We start from the raw sequence: 21,531 nt of genomic DNA on the forward strand, positions 1-21,531 counted from the left end.
ACATGATGGTGTGTTACACAGCCGACGCGCGTTTCAACCTAAGTCTTTTTCAAGGCCAATTCAGTTATTGGGTGAGCTTCAAGGTGCAGTGAGCTGGTCCTCCCATGTGTGGGTGCCAGTGGGCTGGGTAGCAGTTCTGTGGCCGGGTTCGGCAGTGATGGTGCTCGGAGTCGTGTAGTCGAGGATCGTCTCGAATAAGAGGTGCGCAGGAGTGAGGGAGTCCCTTCTTTCAAAAACTCCACCCATGCTAAAACTACACTTCCCAGAAGTCCTGTAGTTTCTCCTGCCTTAAGGACGTTGACAGGCGCATCAGCGCCAGTGCGTCCAAGCCGATTTGATACGTTGTACAGAACCTTGTATTTAAGTCGAGTTTATCATCGCGCCACATATTTACTTTTCAGTAAAATGTTTTAATTTTAATTAGTATTGCAAAGCTAATTTTACCTGAATTTTGTTAAATAGATTCTGCATTCACTCATTCTTATTTTACTCTTAGCACTAAATTGCATTAATTGTGTTCAAATATTATCGCACACCTATAATATTGTTTGCTTAGGTACCCTCTGGCTGCCTTTTTCTAATTGAGTATTTCTGCCACTATGGCTTATGCAAATGCTCTGCATGTCCCTCGATGCACTCCATGTGCTGATGCTTTCTTATCTAAAAGCTTCAGAAATGTTCATGATAGAGCTTTAGCCAAATGTCCCCACGAAGACTGTCTAATGTCTCTGCAGTCCCCAAATGCAGATAAATGGAAAAAAATAGTATTAAAACAGTTATCGGCGATACTCTACCAATGGCGCAAATCATCACCTGGGGATCCGTAACCCCAGGTAATGGCCAATCGACACCTTTAACTATATTTGAATGAGGATTTCTAAAACAACTTACCCAATTATACCGTGCCTCGTTGCTTACCATTACCCAATTTAAAAATGGCCCTATTGAACACACGCTCCATAGTCAAACACAGGTTGAGGTGGGGGGCTACCTCTGTAACTCTGATATTGATTTAATGGCCAGAACAGAAACATGGCTTAACAAGTCAACTAATATGGCAGCTCTAATTCAGTTCCTCCGACGTTTAATATCTTCAAGGCTGATCATACTGGCCAAAGGGGAGGGTGGGTTGCACTTCTCACACATAAACATCTTGACTGTCATATGTTCACTCACCTGGAGATTGAAGGGTGTGAGAGTCTACCTGTGAAGGTTAAAACAGATAATAATAATTCTGTGGAATTCTTACTATTTATAGACCACCTAATGATATGCCTTTGTTCGAAGAACAATTTCTCGCTCTTTTCAATAGTATCACTAAAACTACATCTAACATTGTTATCCTCTGCTATTTTAACTACTGGGCTGAGGATAACAATCATAAACTTGCCAAAATCTCTTTGTTCTGCATTGAACACTACTAATTATACTCAATGGATCAAAGAATCAACTCATGATAATGGTCATACCATTGACTGGGTTCTTACACATCAAATGAAAGTCTCCAACATTACCTATTTACCATGCCCTTGGTCCGATCATTCCCTAATCTTTTTTACTGTTTGCTTGCCCGTGGCTACCACTCAATTGAATGTGGCCGCAAAAATCTTTATAAAATCTCGTAATTTTAGGAATGTGTCAGCAACCAAATTCATGGAACTTATAACATTGAACCTTTAACACCCTGACTTCTTTATAGATGTAAACTCATTGGTGACCCTTTTAACACAAGTCACCAGTGAGGCTACAGAGAGACTTGCCCCCGAAAGAATGAAACTGGTTAAACATAAAATAAAAAGAACGCCTGGTTCAATGAAAATGTTCTTATATCCAGGTTGGTTAAAACATCATCTGAACGAGAGTGGCTTAAATGCCTGACCCCTTAGACACTTGCCAATTATAAAGCTGCATTCAATAACTACAAGAAAGTGATAAGTGCAGAAAAATCCACATATTTTAACAATACAATTGAAAACGCTAAATCAAGATCCAGTGAAATTATAAAATGAGCAGAGGGAAAAAGTACTGCTACTGTTGACATTGAACATAACTCTTCTTGGTGCCAATCTATCCAAGAAGAGTTTGCTAATAAAATCATGGACCATAATATAAACATTCAGACAAAACAACCTGCCATGCTGCAGATGGATCCTACTCCTGACTATCCCTCCAGGAAAACAATGACTGAGAACATCGAATTCAAACAATGTTTTGAGACAGAGATCATCAGAATATTGCTGCACTCAAACTAACACCTTGTAAAGCAGACATATGTCCGGCCAGTATTACTAAGGAATCCATGACCATTTTGAGTCCATGGATTACTAGGATGGTTAATCTATCCTTCCTAGATGGCTTTGTACCATCTACCGTTAAGGAGGATTAGGTAACTCCCCACCTTAAGAAAAGTTTGATTGATCCATTGCTAGCAGAAAATTATCATCACATAACAAATGTCCCCTTTTTACTGAAGATTTTGAATAAAGTGGCATATATTCAGCTGCATGATTTCCTGGAAAAGAATGATATCCGGGGTACGTGCAAGTCTGGTTTCCGAGCGCAACATGGAACCGAGACTGCTATGCTAGATCTCAAGTCTACCCTTGCTAGTATCATGGACGAAGGCCACCCACCTCTGCAGATGCTTCTGGATCTGTCGGCGGCCTTCAACCTGGTCGACCATTCTATTTGACAGGTTGATGAGCCTAGTCGGCTGTACCCAGAGGACGGCAGACTGGGTGGCATCTTTTCTAGGTCCATGAGTATCAAGAGTGCCATGGAGGGGGCTCAATCCCCTCCCAATTTTCTTAATGCCGGAGTACCTCATGGTTCTTGTATTTCACAGGCACTGTTTAATATCTATATAAGACCACTACTGGACTTGCTTGATGAACTGGGTGTCCGGTATACAAACTATGCTGATGACACCCAGGTGATCTTTAAACTTTTGGGGGATCACACACTGGACTATGAGAGACTTAATGAAGTTTATTTGGCTATCCAATCCTGGATGATCATAAATTCACTTGCCCTTAATGATAGCAAGACTGAAATTCTTATTGTAACAACCAATCACAGGTTAAATAAACTTGATGCTTTGTATAAGAACTTCTCCATTTCTAGCAGTCAGATTATGTCCACTACCGTAAAAACAGTAGGTGTCCATGTTGATGCAGAGCTTAATATGAAAGATCATGTATCCCATATTAGAACCTCCTGTGGTTACGTGATTACAATCCTTAACCAAATTAGACCCTATCTCTGTGGCAAATAGATCCACCTTAACATCAGCACTTATTAACTCAAGACTCAATTACTGTGACTGTCTCTTAGCAGGGAGGGACCCCGAAGACAAATATTCAGTCACTGCAGATGGTGCAGAATAGTGCCATTTGTGCCTTTTTTCAGTTTGCGAAAACATGACCAAGTTTCTGAAGCCCAGAAAAAAGTACACTGGTTGCCTGTATTGTACAGGATTCCTCATAAGATTCTAACACTGGCAGACAAATGCTGGTCATCCACTGCCCCTCCTTATCTTATGAAACAATTGACTCCAGATAAACCTGCACATGCCCTGCAATCAGGGGATTCTCACAAACTCAAACAGTCAAGTTTCAAATTGTCTAAATTTGGTGGATGCCACTTTTCATTGCAGGCATCCAGGGAATGAAATGCCCTCCCAAACAAAATATGTTCTATCTCTTCCCTGTTTTGCTTAAAAAAAGCAGTCAAAACACACTTGTTTTGCTAGTCCTCCTAGCTATGCATCACTCTCCTGCTCCTGTACTTTTGTATCTGGCTATCTGTGCCTTATTTGTGTGTGCCGTGAGGCCTATGGGCATTTGGCATGTTAGAATAATTAAATAAATAAAATAAAATAAATAAATAAATAAATAAGGACCAGTGACATAGCTGACCTTTCTGGGTATTTATTTGGATTCTGAGGAGGGTGTGTGCAGGCAGCCACAGAAGAAGGTGTGCACTTTACTTATACCCTAATTATTATCCTAATGGGTAGAGATTTCTCACAATCAATTGCGGTGACATGAAAAATGTGAGGGAAAAACATCACTGGACGAGGTTGTCCTTGTAGGTCAGAGAGGTCTTTCAGATCAAGGAGGCAATTTTAATAGACTTTAAAAAATATTTGTTGTGGCCAGCAACTGTGGTCTAGAACAGGAAGATTAGTCTATGCACCAACGCTTCAAGGAGCATGGGTTTTGGCACCACTCAAGGCAATAAAGTGTGGATGGACCCTTAACCAGATGATTGGGTCCTTGATGGATTGGTATGCAGCGCCACTTTTTTTGGGCTATTCCTCATATTAGAAACATTGTCAGCATGAACATCAGACCCCCGGAATAGGAGTGTGGTGTTCCAACAAGCACGCAAATGCCGAACGCAGTATCTGAAATACTTTCCAAGGAGTACGCCAATGATGAACATGGCATCTGAAACACTTTCCAAGAAACATTACTAACAAATCACTGCATAAATAATGGAATATACAATGACTCAACAACAGATACATCTGCAATGCTACTCATGAGCATGGTAGTTTTAAGTAATGGGTAATCCCTATTTTTTGTTAACGGGGGGTCTAATCTGAAGGAAGGGACAATCTATAAAGGAGAAAAATGAAAAACAGATTGACTACCCCTCTCTTTTAGTCTTATATGGATCTTAAGTGAGAGTTAAAGGCCTCCTAACTGTGTCATTGGTTAGGAAGTCGCCGGTGGAGAAAAATTGCACTGAACGCTGCAACTTGTAACAAAAGTTCTATCTCTTTAATGATTATAAAACATCTTAAAAAACATTTCTAAATTGATACTCAATCATATCACTCATTCTACATTCATCTCATCTAACAGGGGAGTTCTAAAGTGAATATAAATCTTTGTTGGCATAACATTTCAGTCTGAGTATGCATTTTTGACATGGGAAAAAAACATTGGATTTTCCTTATATGTCTCGCTGTCTGGGCTTGTTATACTCAAACCTCCTCTCAAAGGTAACTTGAGTTAACCTCTGTGGTGTTACCTTTGAGAGGAGGTTTGAGTATAACAAGCCCAGACAGCGAGACAATCGCAGTTCATTCAAGAAAGAATCCTAGTCACACAAATACAAGATGTGGACATATGTGTGTATGTACTAAAAGGGGAACAAGATTGATCAACCACAAAGCAATTGGTGTCTTGAAGATGGCCTTATACTTATTCTAGTGACCACTGCTGACAAAAGTGGTATATTATAACGGGCCGAAACATATGTCGACTGTTTAAGGAAAATCCAATGTTTTTTTCCCATGTCAAAAAAGCATACTCAGACTGAAATGTTATGCCAACAAAGATTTATATTCACTTTAGAACTCCCCTGTTAGATGAGATGAATGTAGAATGAGTGATATGATTGAGTATCAATTTAGAAATGTTTTTTAAGATGTTTTATAATCATTAAAGAGATAGAACTTTTGTTACAAGTTGCAGCGTTCAGTGCAATTTTTCTCCACCGGCAACTTCCTAACCAATGACACAGTTAGGAGGCCTTTAACTCTCACTTAAGATCCATATAAGACTAAAAGAGAGGGGTAGTCATTTTTCTCACTCATGAGCATGTACATAGGACTAATCAGCAGATGAGACCAAAGAATACTTGCATTAACTAAGAAACCGGACCAGATGAGATACCAAGAGCAACGTGTTTAACAGAAAGAGTTGCCTTTGCTTCAGATGTTTTACAATAAATAAACAAATAATAAACCTAGATATTTTTACAATTTTCTTTAAAAAAATTGCATTTACATTTATGCTGAAGACACACACATTGAAAAGTATTGAAATTATTTTGGAAGGCACTTGTTCATGTGAGCATGGTTATTATTATTTAAGAGAATTAGAGATTGGTGTCTGCGTCCGGCAGCACGTCTGCGGTGCAGGCAATCAACAACCAGAGAAAGTATTGCACAATGGTGTTGAGGTTCCTAAACGAGTTGGCACTGCTCTGTTTGCACACACATGTGAGATTTGCAGCAAGTCATGTGCATGAAGTGGAAAATCAAGTTGCTAATTTATTGTCTCATTACAAGGTACAGGAATTCAAGTGCTTGCATCCAGAGGCAGAAGAACAGATGACCAGATTCCCTGATGTATTGTGGAAGCTTGGTAGCCAGCACCCCTGTACTCCCGTGGACAAGCCAAACACAGCCTATGAGAGGGATTTTAAATGGTTTTGCAAAATCGTGCTTTGAAAAGGGCCAGAGCCCTTTAATTGCATGTGATACACGACCGTTATACTTGCAATGCGTGCATGCCAGGCATGGGTTGTTCTCGATGGCTAGTGGCATGCAGCAGCAATAGGGATTTTTGGTCGGATTCGTAAGGGTGACAGGGGCGACAACTGATTTTGCAGTTAAGAAAGTGCTGTCTGAGTGGCGGTGGCGCGGAGTCAGAACCGAGTGAAAGTACAACCGTGCAGCGATATGGGTCCGAGTAAAAAGGAAAACAAACTAAGTGAGACTGTAAACGCATAGCACCCACATTAGGCAACACTGATGCTCGTTGCGAGCAGAGTGAAACCAAAGCCAAGCGGAAAGACGTTTGTGCGAACGATAAGTGTCTGTGCTGCCGGGTGCAGAAAAAAAGACAACAAACCAAGTGGGACCGAAAGCAAATAAATGCAAAGTACCTACACTAAGTGGTTAATGAAAAATCTAATTTAAAAGAGTAGGATAGAATCAGCCCTTGGCTATTAAAAACAAGGAACAATTTGACATAATCAGAGATCTTTCCAGCACGTGCTACAGCATAAATATGAACGGGGGTACACCAGATGAAATCGCAGAGAAATTTAGCTATATTTGTCCTGATAAAGGGCCAATATTAATAAACATGAGAACGCAGGGGACAAGCACACCTCAGGATAAGGGCGAAAACACATTTTGTTGACCAAAATCCGACTAGATTCCATCAGACAACCTTTTGTCTCTTCCTCAACTTCAAACAGAAGCACATAAAAGAAACAAAAATTAAAACAAACGGATTAAAATGAACTGATGTTTTAATGCACCAAACTCTGTCTGGTGTATTAGCTGTGTTATGTGTGGCTACCCCGTTTGTTCAAGAATGTTGAAAAGAGTTTTTCGAACATATGCTATGGTGCTCATTATGAGCTTGCCGGTCCGGATACAACGGTACCGGTAAGCTTGTCGGTACCGTTGTATCCGTACCGGCAAACTCCGAGTTGTGCTCGGGGGTGCCTTTCATTCCACCAGGTCTGACCTGGTGGAATGAAAGGCACCCGCGAGCACAGCATTTCGGATGCACACGCATCGTTGATAACGGTGCCTGTTCATTCGGCTTCCCCATTCCCATTGAGCCCTACGGGGATCCGGCAAGGCCGTAATGACCCGGTAATTGCCCATTTCTGGTCGCTGGAAAAAATGCAACTCTGGTGGCATTCGTGCCTGTTTTACAGGCACGGCTACCGCCAGGGTTGTAATGATAGACTATCTCTAATGATTGATAGTACCTCTGGACATAAGTAATGAACTATATATCATTTTGTTGAACATTGTTTTGAAGTGTATGTGAATTGTTGTTAAAACAGAGTAAACATATTTTATAAATGAAAATAAATATTTTTTTTGGTATAAAAGGAATCTTGTGCTAAACTTGAGGATTTTTTAACATCGGGCAGACTGCTGTACGTTACTGCAAAATAAACAAGCAGGTAAAGATAGGGGCGACCTGTTCTCTTTCTATCTATTGTGTAAAGACGCTTCCCATCTCAGAACAGGTCCACCAAGAACAACAAATAGTACCCATATATGTGATATGGGTGTGTGAAAGCTATTGGAACCAGAGAAATTGGGTGCTATTGTAGCAGCATTGCAGGGGGTCTGCATGAACCAGTGTGAACTTTTGATGTTTAGGGCAGTGTTTGTCACAGCTTTCAATCAGGCTTTTTAGATTGGAGAGCTAGTTCTCTGCAACGAATTATGCATCCATTGCGAATGGCACAATGACACCAGGGTTCTGTTAGGGCAGGAGCATGGCTCAGCTATTTGTCTGTAAAGGCTTTGATAGACTACTTAGCAGTGCAAGAAGGGGTGAGAGCATGTCAGCTGTGGATACTCAACAAGGATGGTTTGTGCTTGTACCCGTTTTGAAATCAAGATCATTTTTCACTGAGCACTGGAGGCAGCTGGTTCAATAGCATGGGCCGTACCTCTCACTCGTTTAGGATTGGGGTAGCCACTACATACAGATATAAGCAGAAACTGAAGGCTTCTCTACTAATCCCCCTCTTGATGCAAGTTCTACTCCATGTAACTACAAGGAGAACTCAAATGCTTCCAAATTTGGCCTTTCAAAGAATATCCTTAACTTGAACTGTTCAGAAAGATTGAACTTACCTTTAACAGACACAGGGTATCTAAGATAAACAGAAATGTGGAAAGATCTCTTTTAAATGATCAACTGTATCTCTGTGAGTGCATCCATCTCAGTCTGTCATGCGAGCTCGGCCTTCTATGCTCCTCCAGTGCTACCGAAAGGTGACCATAGAGAAGACTAGTGGACACTTCCTGCCTATATCATGATCTACTCAGAACACCATACCGTTTATGAGGGGAATACCTCTGAGATCTGTGGATACAGTGGGACAGATATTTACATAGATGATACAAAGCGATGAAGAAACAAGCAAAGATGTGCACAACGAGCCCTACTTATATCTGCCAAATCTGACATGTCAGACTTATATAGAAATAACATATGATCAATCAGCACTTCGAAGTGGCCACGCTGGGACATATTGCCATTTTACAAAATGCCTAAATAAATTAATACAAATAGAGACAACCAGAGTAAATGTTCTAGGGGGTCTTCTTTAGTCAGTAGCTTGCTCATGTTACAGAACCCTGATTTCCGTCATCCTCACCGTTGCCTTTGGTGTAATTGTAGAAGAGAGGAAAATGTGCTCGGCCACTAAATTCTTCAGCTCTGTCAATCAGGGCCTCCTTCATAGTTTTGTACCCACAGAGCACCACGTAACGCTGGGGTCCCAGGTACAATGAGTACAACGAGCCATACTGTCTGTGGAGCTGTGGAGAGATAAAGAGAAGACTTGCTGAGAGGATGCATATGCAGCCAGTTTGCTTCATGTGAAACCCATCCACCCAATAATGCTCAAGATATGTGGACATACAAAAACAACTAAACAGGAATGGGTGCAGAATTAGTGAAAGTGCCAAACAGGTGAGATTGCCATCCACAAATACTCATTCACAAAGCATCTATACCCATTGGCTCTCCCCACACAGAGAGGTGTCAGGTATGCGACACATACACACATGGGCTGGATGTATAAACATATTTCCATAACATGTACCTCATTATGAGGTTGGCGGTAAACTGCCAGTGCTACTGATGGTTTGCCGCCAGCCTGACATCCTGGTGCTACCGAAATATGACAGGCAACTAAGAGATGGCCATTACAGGACTCCATGGGAATGGGAAACCTGAAGCACCGGCACTGTTAGTAACAATGCTGGTGCTTCAGGGAGAAGCATGCTGGTAGGCGCCTGAGCTCCTGGCAGGTCAGGCCTGCCGAGAGTTCTGTGTCCCCAGCTGCATACTTATAGTTTGGCAGTCTTGAAAAGGTGCCGGTACGTTGCTACCAGCACCTTTATTTCCAGACCACCAATCTTGTAATGAGGACAATTGACTCTTTCACAAATAATAACCAAATTCAGAAATGCTTAAAGCCCTGTAGTTGGCTGTGTGCCCTCCAAAAAACTCTGCCTTAACTGTTTTCTCCGAACACTCAGTGATGCACATGGATACTAGGCACTAGCCTAAACTAGTAAGACTATTGCCAGACTTGAAACCAGATAGGCCAACAAGGAGTACACTAGGAAGCAGTAATTCTCCACTCCCCTCGCACCTCCTGTACTGAAAAGAACTCAAAACCTGGCTATTTCTGTCCCACTTTGACATTACCTATACTCTCAAGCTACTCACCAGCCACAGGGCGACTATCTGCAATTCAACAGAGTACTGCTGTGGTTGTTCTTTGTACACACACAATACGTGTGTGGCGTATGAAACATTCTTGACTGTTAATTTATTTATATTTTATAATATTGTTTGATGCATGGACTTAGATTTAGAGCAGCAGAGCACTGTATAAGGTGTGGGTAGCCAGCGTTTGGATACTTGTGGGGACATATTGAGCCGATACCGGGATCGAGTTCCAGGAGTTGTGATTCGAGGCAGGTTCATCCATTTGCTTCACGAGGAGCATGAGGAGTATGTGCCACAAGATATGTGGAGCTAGCCGCCAGATATGCTGGTGTGCAACTTGTGCCTACTTTGTAGATAATATACGCTGTGTCTCAGGTTGATTCGATAATTTGTCAGATTGTGTCTAAAAGGTTGTTGATTCTGTACCCCTTCTCCTGAATCGCTGGACCCTCGGGGAGGGGGAGAGTGGTTTTGTTAAGAACTTTGAAAAGGGCGTTGCTCCTGTTAGAGCTTGCCGTATGGAGTCCTCTTCCGATCAGGCAGTAATAATAGTATGGGTCCTTCTTGAGTCATTGCTCTGCTGGTACACCTGATCAAACATACCTGTGAAGCTTTGTAGGTGGAAGCATGCAGTCAGGACTCACTATGCTGATCCTTATTTTTTAGATACAAGTAATTTTTCATCAAAATTGCTTTGGGTGGGGGTATTGTCCTATATTTGTGGAATGAAAGTGACTGGTCCATCCCTTAGCTGTACTGTACAGCTACTTATACTAATTTAAGAATCTAATGTTGACCCCACGTGTTGCCAAATTTCACCTGTTAAGGCCATTTTCATCTGTGTTGCACTCAGTGATTCAACTAAACCCATTTTAGAAATGTTTAACTCCATAGGTTGCGTTGCGTCCAAAATAGGACTTCCAGTTCTGGAGGACAAGAAGTATTTTTAAACTTGTTGGCGGTCTTTTAATTTGTTCTCGTATAGCTCCCAGAAACCCTTCAGTTGTTGTGGTCACTTTGGCAGTTAAACAAATCCATGAACTAATGTGTCCTCCTTTTTTCATCAACTTTTAAAAACAGATTGCAGGAGATGTCTTCTAGCCTCCTTACATATTTCTGTCTTTTTCATGGAAGTCATTTATTCCCATAATTTCAAACATTGAAGAAGTTTGACTTCTAACATTGAATGAATTCCACATTTTCAGCCTGGAATTGAACCCATCATTTAGGATTCAGAACCATCAGGGAAACAGAAACCACATATACTGATTTCCTTGTGAAACACTTGACATCCTTATGTGATGCAGCATCATTAATTCTCATACTCTTAGTCATTTCTAACACTGTTGATCAGCACTTCAGTTTAGCCTTTTTAGTAGAACTAAAACTCCACAGTTTTATGGTGTGCAATGGTTTATTAGAAACCAATCTTAGTTTAAAAGTAAAAGAAAAGTACAAAGGAGTAAACACATACATACAATTTCACATGAAGTGAGAAAAGAAAATAAGTAAAAATAAAACATCATCCTACCAAACCATTTTAAAAAACAGTCAATGAAAGGATAAAAACATGTTAATTAGACTGTGTGGCGATTTTCCTGGTCACGGGGCAGTAGGGAAGCCACCAGTGGGAAGAGAATCAGAGCCAGAGGGGTGAGAGCCGCAGACACCTCCTGACAAGGGATCGCCGGCAAGAGGAGTGCTGGAGTGGGAAGAAGCCCAACAGGGTACAGAAGAGACATGGCGGCAGTCTCCGGGTGAGGAATAAGCTGATGGCAGGGCCGCAAGCCCATCTCAAGAGGCCCCGGCATTTGACCAGGATGCCTAAGTCAGGAGGCAGGCATATCCATTTTAGCACGACTCGCATGCCAAAAGCTGGCTGGCTGGCAAGAGACATGTGGAGGGGCTGGTGCAGAGAGCCCTGGGCCTGAACAGACAGGGAAAAGGGAATAAAGGTTGGGCCTCCTGTCCGGCCTACCAGCTGGGATCATGGGAAGGGGACACAGAAGAGACCGCATTGGACCTAGAGGTGACCAATAGGGAGGAGCCTGGGAAGACCCATCAAGGATTTATGGAACTTAAATCAGTTTCAAAACAGTTGTTTGAGGTGTGGTAATTCTCTTACATAGTCATCTCTGGTTTGACAGTTTTCTTGTGAGGTAATAATAAGAATGAGTTCTCACTCTAGTTGGTTTATTGAGAGCAGTGTCCTCCTGATTTTACTCGAAAAGGGAAAGTATTGTTTCACTAATGAGCCTGTTAAAATAGAAACGAGACATCTATGAAGGAATAGAAGCATTAAAGAAATCATGAATCAAAGAACTATATTTGTGAATTGTTTCTTCAGCCCAGAAGATATGATTACCTTCAGAGGAAACTATGTAATGAAAAGGAACAGCAGTTGTCCTGACAGATGAAAGGCCCAACTCACCGCAGGTACAAAGCCAGTAGTGATCGGTAAGACATGTGTAAACTACTTGAAAATTAACGCAGCATTCAATAAGCATAAACAAGGCCAAAATGTAATCAACATAAGAAGAAAGATCCCCATTTGGCCTTGTTGTAGAAGAGTACAGTCACCTATCATGTTCCCATTTAATTTCCTCAAACCCTGGCTCCCAACAAAATGAGCCCATTTAAAAACGTGGGCAATTTAGAATTACTTCTACGAAGATGGTGGGTCATGCCATATAACATCACAGCCCCCATTATATATTCCTGGTAGCTTTGTTCATACCAGGAGGTCAGGATGTCAGCCAATTGGAAAAACTCTACTAAATAGGAATAACAAATTCCAACATTTTCACACATTGCAGTGTGTTTAAAATCTTACTTCCAGCTATGGAGGCTCAGTAAAAATGCACCTTCCTCCAATTCCTGTGCCTATTTATTTATTTATTTTTATTTATTTATTTACTTGCTTTTAATCGAAAAAGTTAACGATTTTTACAAGAACCTTTCTTCTTCTTCAGATGCGCCAAGGCGCTTTTCATGGTCGTTTTTGCGATGGCAATTATCTGGTCATAGTCATTTTCCGCCTTCTCTCTCAGGATTACTTTGTTATTTAATTGTTCCTCGTATTTAGCTTACAATAGGTGATTTCACTGACCCGGCCACCTCTGCTGTTTTCATATGGGCCTGTGTGTTGGAAATCATTTCGAAAGCTAGATCTATCAATTTTACTGCCGCTATGGTCCATCTCGTTGTTTCTCCTGAGATTAGCCTATTCCATACCGCTTCTTCATCTAGCGATGTCGCCCCTTGCAGACATGATTTTAAATATCTGTCTCTGTTTGTACTGGTTTTTGGGCATTTTAGGACTAGATGTTGCAATGTTTCCACTTCTTCTTTATTTTTGCATAGGCGGCAGCTGTTATCCATTTTCGATGATCTAATGGCTAGAATTTGGTGGGTCATCAGCAGGTTTAATCTTGCCTTCAAAAATGTGCTCCTCATCTTTTTGTTCGGAAACTTTTTGCAGTAATTGAGTGGCTCTTTCACCCTATTAAAAGTCGGTGGAAGGTGGGTGAGTAGCTTATTTACTCTTGCTGTGTCTACAGTACGGATCCAATCCATGAGTTCAATTTTTATCTTTACTCGGTCTGGATTTGTTTTGAGATCTTCTTCTGTGCATGATATTTCCTTTAGCGTTTCTTGTATTGCTGTTGCCCAATTGTTGAGCGCTTTACAGGTGCCCATTTTCAATTCTTCTGATATCACCGCAAATATTGGTAAGGAATCGGCCATTATGATTTTTCTATATAGTCTCAGCTTGCTTTGTTTCACTGATGAGGCCAAAGAGACCAGGCCCAGTTCCCTTCTAATTGCGGGCATGGAGGTTGATTTGGGTAGGCCTAATACTGCCTTCCACACGTGCCCTTCCAATTTTTGCCATATTGAGTTCGGTAAGTTGAAGGCGGCTTCCATACCATAGATGATAGAAGGCACAACCTTTGCCTTGTAAAATTTTATCGCTGGGACAATGGAGAATTTCCCAAATTTTTTTTTTTTTTGTCAACCAATCTATCTAGTTTGTGCTGTAAGTCTTTTAACTTTGTCCCATAACTGATCTTGTATTGCTTTGTCGCCTGATGATCCATCTAAGGTTACCCCTAGGTATTTAAACTTATCGACTACTTCCAATTTGGCGTTCTCCAAATGCCAATTTAGCTGCTTCATATTTTTGTTTGCGTTTTTTTCAAAGACCATCACGTTAGTTTTTGTTGTGTTGATTTCCAAAAAATTTGTTGACATATAGTTTGCCAGATTGTTCAATTTTCGTTGCAGCCCAATTGGAGTTTGGTCGATAATGATGGCATCGTCTGCGTACCATAGTCGTGGTATGATTTCATTTCCAATTTTTGGTGGGAAAGCTCGTATTTTTTCCTCTTCGATCTGATAGTCACCCAAAAAAGCAATGAACAGGGCTGGAGCTAGTGGGCAGCCCTGTTTTACACCTCGCTGGATTGCTATCTCTTCCGACAAGATGCCTTGTTTGCTCAGTTTTACTCTAATTTTTGTATTTTCATGAAGCGCTTTTATTGGGGCCATGATGGACGTTGGGCATTTCCACTTGCTCAGTTTTCGCCATAGTTTTTCTCGGTCGATTTTATCAAAAGCTTTTGATAAATCTACAAATGCCAGATAGATCCTTGGGGCTCCTTCTTTTACTTTCGCTTTCAGGATCTGTAGGATCAGTATATTTATTGTCGTGCCTCCCTTATTCTGAAATCCTGTCTGAAAAATGTCGAAGCAGGGTGTAGTATTTGCCCATGTTCTTAAATGGGTCATCTTCTGGGTTGCATAGATTTTGCCCACAATGTCTAACAGCGCTATGGGCCTGTAGCTTTCCGGGTCTTCTCTTTCGCCTTTTTTATACACTGGCACAATTATGGCCTTTAGCCATGTTTCCGGGATCATTTTTGTCTGGGCACAATGTGAGAAGATTTTGCTTATTATCTCTGCCCAAGCGTTCGCCGATTGCTTTAGGTCGACATTTGACAACCCGTCGGGTCCGGGGGCCCTTGATGGTTTTAAATTTTTGATAGTCCTTTCAATGTCTGTAGTGTTTGCCACGTTCACCCAAATGGCTGTCGGGTCCGATAATCCTTTAGTTGTTTGTGTTTTCGGTCGCTCAAATTGTGCCGTTAGATATGTTTTCCAACTGGACTCAGGGACTTGATTTGTCAGTTCCGGTGGCTTCGAGGGATTTGTTGCTTTGATTATTCTCCAGAAATCGCTTGTTTTCTTTGAGCCAAGACTTTTCAACATTCTTTCCGCATCTTGTTGGTACATCCTTAATCTATGTTGCTTTAGCCACTGATTATATTTCTTGGCCTCCATCTGCCAGTTTTCCCAGTCTTCCTGCTGGTCTCTTTTTATTGCAATTTTTCTTAACCTCCTCACCACTTTTCTTCTTTCAACCACCAGTTTATCATATGTGTGCAATGCATTTGACGTTTTCTTCTGTTGACTCCTCACTGGTTTTTTGTATGGTATTAGCAATGCTAGGTAGTTCGGTCGAATTTGTGGTGCTTGTCCTTGGGCTTCATCTGGAAGTCTATGGGCCTCATTACACGGAAGGCGGTAATGGTTAACGGCCACAGTTAATGGTAACGGTGACCGTTAACCATTACCGCCTTACTACGAGGTCCCTTAGCGGGTTGGTGCTTTAATGCCTGCTTTTTGCAGGCGTTAAAAACCAACCCGCTAAGGGACCTCGGAGCTAATTACGGCACCGCAAAATTGCGGTGCCGTAATTAGCGCCTTCCCCATTCCCATAGAGCCCTATGGGGCAGAAATGGGAATGGGGAAGGGCAATGGCGGAAGGGGGATTTACCGCCCCACCAACCTTGGAATGGGGCAGTAAATCCCCTTTCCGCCAAGGCGGTGCCGGTAATTTACCGGCATGGTCCAGGGTGCTAATAGCACCCTGGATCACCGCCTTCCGTGTAATGAGGCCCTATGTCTTGCTGTTATCGTTTTTACATCTTCTTCTGTTAGACGAACTCTAGATTGCTGGTTGTTTATTTCGAGATTGTGTTTGTACACATGATTTTCTGTTTGTGATCCTGTCCATTTGCATGTCAACAGATTATGATCACTGTGTGTGGTTCTTTGAACTTTGTATTCTTCAATTCTGGGTAGGAATTCTGTCGACACAAAGATGTAATCTAGGGTGGCTTTTGCATTCAAGCTCTCCCAAGTTGGGATGTTCTTTTGCTTCGGAAATAGAGCTGCAATGTTATGAAGATTTCTTGGTTTAATCAAGGTCTCCCATGCGGTACCTCTCTCTCGGGTCGTGCCTTGACACTTTCCCAACTGTGTTTCTTTGTTCCCCTCCCAACAATCGGCGTTTAAGTCACCACATATGATGATGTCTTTCTCTACCTTGTCATTATTCTTTAGTTTCAATATCACTGGAGCTTTTCTCTGAGGATGATTTCGGAGTCCTGATTTGATTGGGTATATTTGTGGGGGTTTGAACCTTTCCTCCATCACTTCCTTTATCTCATGGTCTCCTTTGTGTCTATCTGTGGTTGCAGCCTTTTTACTTTCCAGCTCCGATTTTTTAGTTTTCTGATCCTCCCCCTCCGTCCCCCTTTTTAAGCACTCAATTTGTTTCTTTAAGTCCTCCAGTTCTTTTTCCCACCCTTTCTTGTAGGCGTCATTTCTTTCTTCTACAGCTGTGATGTATCCTTCTATATGCGTGATTTTTGTGGACATAGAGGCCAGAATTGATGTGTTATCTTGTATTCCTTCTTTTATTGTTTCATATAGTTTGCAATAAGGGGCCAGTGCGATCGTTATTGCAGACATGATTGTTAGTAGATCCGTTTTTTTACTTGGGGACTCCTTTTGTATCGGCGTTCCTAATTCACTTATCCTTCTGTTTTTTTGCGATTTCGGTGTGCTGGCTATTTTCCCTGGCGTTGCCATTGCTTCTGTAAATAGGCTATCGCTTAACCTGGTTCTGTGTGATTTTTCCTCCATCCTTGTGCACTTAGGTTGTTCTTTCTGTGTTTCTCTTTGCTGGTTCACTCCATGTAGTTCTCTTACTTTCTCCGGGGTACGAAGTAGCCGGTCTAAATTCGGGTGTGCTTTTGCCCAATCTGGGCAATCCGCGTTTTGATGTTGCTCTTTTAGTTGGAACACCCTCTCCCGGGCCAGGGCCTGTCTTTGGTTGTCGTCTTCGGTTCTTAAAGTATTCCCCCCTCCTTCAGAGGGCGCCTCCTGATGTTCTTTTAAGGTGCTTAGCTTCCGTCTTTCTTCTCTTTCTTCTATTTGCCGCCGGATTGCTTTCGCCAGATTTTTTTTTTCCTGCAAGAGCTGCGACAAACCTATAGCTGGTGATCCTTCTAGCCCCATGGTGACCCCGGGGGTCTGTTGGCTATCCCCTCTGGGATTTATCTCGACCGCTCCTAGCAGATCTGCGTCCGATAGATCGTTTTCCGGGTTTAATTTTCGTTTTTGCTGGTTGAAGAAAAATGCTTTCAATGTTCCTGACAAGGATACTGGCAATGGTCCTTTTTGCATTCCCTCATTTTTTTTTTGCTGATTCTTTTTTATGTTTTCTCCTGTCGTTTTCGTTTTTCCTAGCTGTTCACATCCTCTTTCTCTGTTGTTCTTTGCTGTTTTCATTTTATTCGTCTTTTCTTGATTTTTTCTTTGCGATGTTGGTTTATAGGTAGTTTTCCTTTTTTTCTGTTTTGCTTCTAGGGCTTTTTTCTCCAGTTCTGTTTCCGAATCTGAGTCTGACGTCCCCGTTTCACTTTCTCTCCAACTTTCTTCTGTGCTGCTTTCTTTCCCTTCTTTCTCTTCGTGCCTGATGGATTTATTGTGCCTATTCTCCGACCCCCAACAATCCAACCTGATGCTCTGACTTCTGGATTGTATTGTGATTTAGAAAGGGAGGACAATTTGCCTTATTCCTCACCCTAATAAAAAAAGTATATTTTTTCTTGCCAAGAAACCCATTTACTCTCAAATGTTGGACTGGGTGCTGCAGGCAAGGCTGTTCACATGATATAAGGTAAGGTGTTAGGACACATGGCCCCACCAGGTCCATATAACACAAATCGAAGAGAACTATGGTGCGCCATGTACAAACTGTCCCCATATGGTACACTGTTGTGACTCAGAGTGTAATTAGACTTAACAGTCCAGTTCATTTCCAAGATGGCGGAACGCAGAGTGCACAGTGACTCCACTCTGAGGAAACTGATAAGGAGGACCAAATGGGTTGGTATGCTACGTTTCTTCTTCTTAAGCACAAACACTCCCTTTCGTTTCTTGTTTCCTTTCTGTGGCCGTTTCAGTTGCCAATTCGGTGACTATTCTCCAGTTCCTTTCCTAGGTAGCTCTTTTCTTCTTCCTGCCTCCTATTTACTCTGCTCATTTTGATGCTTGCTTACACTGTGCTTCTACCTGCTTCCCATCTTGGAGATTCCTCTCTCTCACTACTTCACACTGCCGTGAAAGGTTTCCTGCCTCTCATTGCTGCTGGGCTTCCTGGTTTACAACTACTCATCTGGCTTTTATTCCCCAGAGGTTTCCCCAGCGAGTACACAACACCCAGTTGCTTCCAGGGTTCAGATACTTTGTGGGGTCCTTTTACTATATATGTAAAGCTTCAAGAAAATCCCAGCATCCACCCTGCCTCAGGTCAGTGCTTACTAAAGTACATAACAGTAAGCGACATCTGACATCCTCAAAGATGGATCAATTGGTTTCAGCAGTCCAAAACATTACAGTAGAGGTGCACTCTCTTAAAAGAGAAAAAATTACACTGTAAGGAAGGAGGGGGTCGGTTTAGCCCCCGCCATACATTTGACGCGAAAGCGACCACCTGCTCTTGCACTAGTGGAGGGACGCCTTCCTTGCCCTTCTTTGGCCTCAAGGGACAAGTCCCTGGGACATGCAGAGGTGGGGCTATTGCAAGACACATTTGGACTACATTTTGTGTACCCTCCTCTCCATCTTTGGATTAGGCCGCATTTTGAGATCTGTGAAGCCTTCTCTCCCCTCAGCCACGCAGAGCACAGCGAGCACTGACAGCACCCACCTTTTTCCTCCCGCGCCTGTGCCTCCTACGTCCCTCTCTCACGGATGCTCTGACACTAATTTTTGCGAGCAAACAGTGTATTATTTTCACCTTCCCTCTGAGATCACAACAAACCTGCTCCTGCACCTCTCACTCCCACTGTCAGAAAATGACTGCCTGTTCAACCCTGTGCTCCTCCAAAGCTATTATTTTGATGTAACAGAAGCGTGACCCTTCTTTGCTGACCACCCTAGAGTGCCCCCAATAAAACTAGACTCCTGTCACAGTATATTCTGTCCTAAACTAACATGTGTCACTCCACCCTTTCCCGCTCTGATGTGCCAGACCTGACAGCTATCAATCTCGCCCCCCACATGTTACCTGGAGGGCAAGACCCCCACACCCTTCACCTCGCCAGTGATCTAAAACAAGATAATGCAAACACATGTGTACAATTGTGTACAATTTATAGGCCTCTTGTAAAACATCAAGGTTGTAGTAATGATCATTATTTACTGTATGTTTTAGGATAAGTGTGTAGATTAGTTAGCCAGTCACCTCTCTGGACCTGACCCAACCTTCACCTCGCATGGACCGGCCCAGATGAACCACGTGATGTCCAACCTCCCGCCAAGTCATCAGCCAATCTAGTGGAGCCGGCCCTTACAGCACTATACTCGCACCCCTTCTGTGACTAATCAAAATGTAACTTCTAGACTGTATAGAAATCATCACAAATGACACTGTAACCCTTTAAAATGGATTGTTTCTGTATTGTTTGCCAGAGCGCTCTCAAAGCAGCAGAGTTCTCTGGATGCTGAATCTTACATAAACTTTGTTGCCTCTCGCAACCAATCTCTTGGTCTCATTCTCTACTGGGATGTGTCCATTATTCTGAGTTTTATTGGTAATGTGGGGAGTGAGCGCCTTCACTTGGTCACCCCTGGGATGTGATTTGAGGGTGCACCAAAAGCCACCCCCATGTTGTGCAGCGAGATCCGGGACGCCCCCCAGCAAAGTCATTGGCACCTGCGGCTGACCAGTGCGTGCACAAAGAGAGGTTCCAAGGGTCTAAGCCATTGCGGCCCCGATTGTGGATAGACCTTGAACGGGGGCTCTTGGATCACCCTGGACATGTGAGTATTGGTTGCGAGAATCTCAAGGAGGGAGATTTAAAAAGGAGGTAACAATTATAAGGGTAATGCTGAGGGAATAGTGAGGAGTCAGACTTAGGGTATAGGGCTTGTATGAGTGTAACTGGTAGGCTTTTTCTTCTCTTTCCTTTATATGGCCATTAGGTTGTGAATATAGAAGTAACGGAATACAGGAAGAGTACAGGAACCTAGCTCCAAAAGGGGGTGGAAGGCGGTGCTGCGTAGCATTGTCTCGACCAGTGCAGGAAATAAGTGGAGATAAAATAGAAAAAACGTAGGAGTCTTGTGTAATGAGTAGACTCGGGAGATAATAGCAAATTCTTTTTCTGGTGCACATAACTCTTTTAGAGGTCAGCCAGAAAGGGGCTCAAGGAAGCGGGTAGGGAGAGTGAGTGGGGGAGAAGAATATGATAGTATGATCCAGGGCAGGGTGGGGGTGTTGTTAGAAAGTTAGCAAATCTATGTTTTATGTTAATTGTTGTTAAAATCAACTGTGTTGGTATGTTTAAGAGTATATGTGAATTTGTCTTATATTGAATTGGTTTAAATTCTGCTTTTTATACATGTGGAGTCGAAATGGTGTAAGTGAAAAGGTTTGTTATAAGGTCAAATAGAAGCGCATTTTCAATTCGGTTTTTAAACGCACAACACATATACGAGTGTACACAAAAGTGAAGCAGGAAACCATGGGGGGATACACACCATTATCCCATATTTGCCAGCACCTCCCCCTATACAGCGAGAAAATCCAGAAGTACCATGACCAGTGGCTCACAGAGATAAAAGGAGAGGGATTGTCCCAAGTGTGGCCAGGTCAGTATTTAATAATGTAAGAGCACAAATATGGGATGCACTGCGGAGAACGTTCCCTGACACCCCATATTTACATTTGGTGATGCAATGCACCATGGAGGACAAGGAAGAGGCTGTGCTGTACATTCTATGAGTACAGGACCAGTGGAGATCGTAGACGGGCATGGCATGGGACCAATCATCCACCGGTTTCCACTTTTATCATCAAAAGAGACCTCCCAAATGAGGTACAGAAGGCCCTAGATAAAATTGCTGGAATAGAAGCCAAAGGATGGCCTGAAATTCAGAGCATAATACTACACCATTGTAGGAGGATCAAATAAAGAAAAAAAAAAATGTACAGAGGAGGTTGGCAGACGAGGCTAAACTTGTACAAAATAAACTACTGAATGTCCCTGCTGTAACAGCAACCCTGCCTACTGAGAGACAAGGAGACAGTGGGTTCACTGGCAAAGATGGCAGCAACATGGTCCGCACACGGCCAGGAACAATGGAC

At 42.4% G+C, this 21,531-nt stretch overlaps 1 protein-coding gene across 1 annotated transcript in view; it reads right to left on the reverse strand.

Annotated features, from left to right (window-relative positions):
• Positions 1-21,531, reverse strand: part of LOC138566788 (cytochrome P450 2F2-like) — an 807,149-nt gene that overhangs the window by 454,812 nt on the left and 330,806 nt on the right. Inside the window, exon 3 of the mRNA XM_069644442.1 lies at positions 8,941-9,103. Coding sequence (XP_069500543.1) covers positions 8,941-9,103 — 163 coding nt within the window. The remainder of the gene's footprint in view (positions 1-8,940; positions 9,104-21,531) is intronic.

The sequence above is a fragment of the Ambystoma mexicanum genome, chromosome 2p (assembly GCF_040938575.1).
Source record: "Ambystoma mexicanum isolate Mex_15411 chromosome 2p, UKY_AmexF1_1, whole genome shotgun sequence".
Classification (NCBI taxonomy): Eukaryota; Metazoa; Chordata; class Amphibia; order Caudata; family Ambystomatidae; genus Ambystoma; species Ambystoma mexicanum.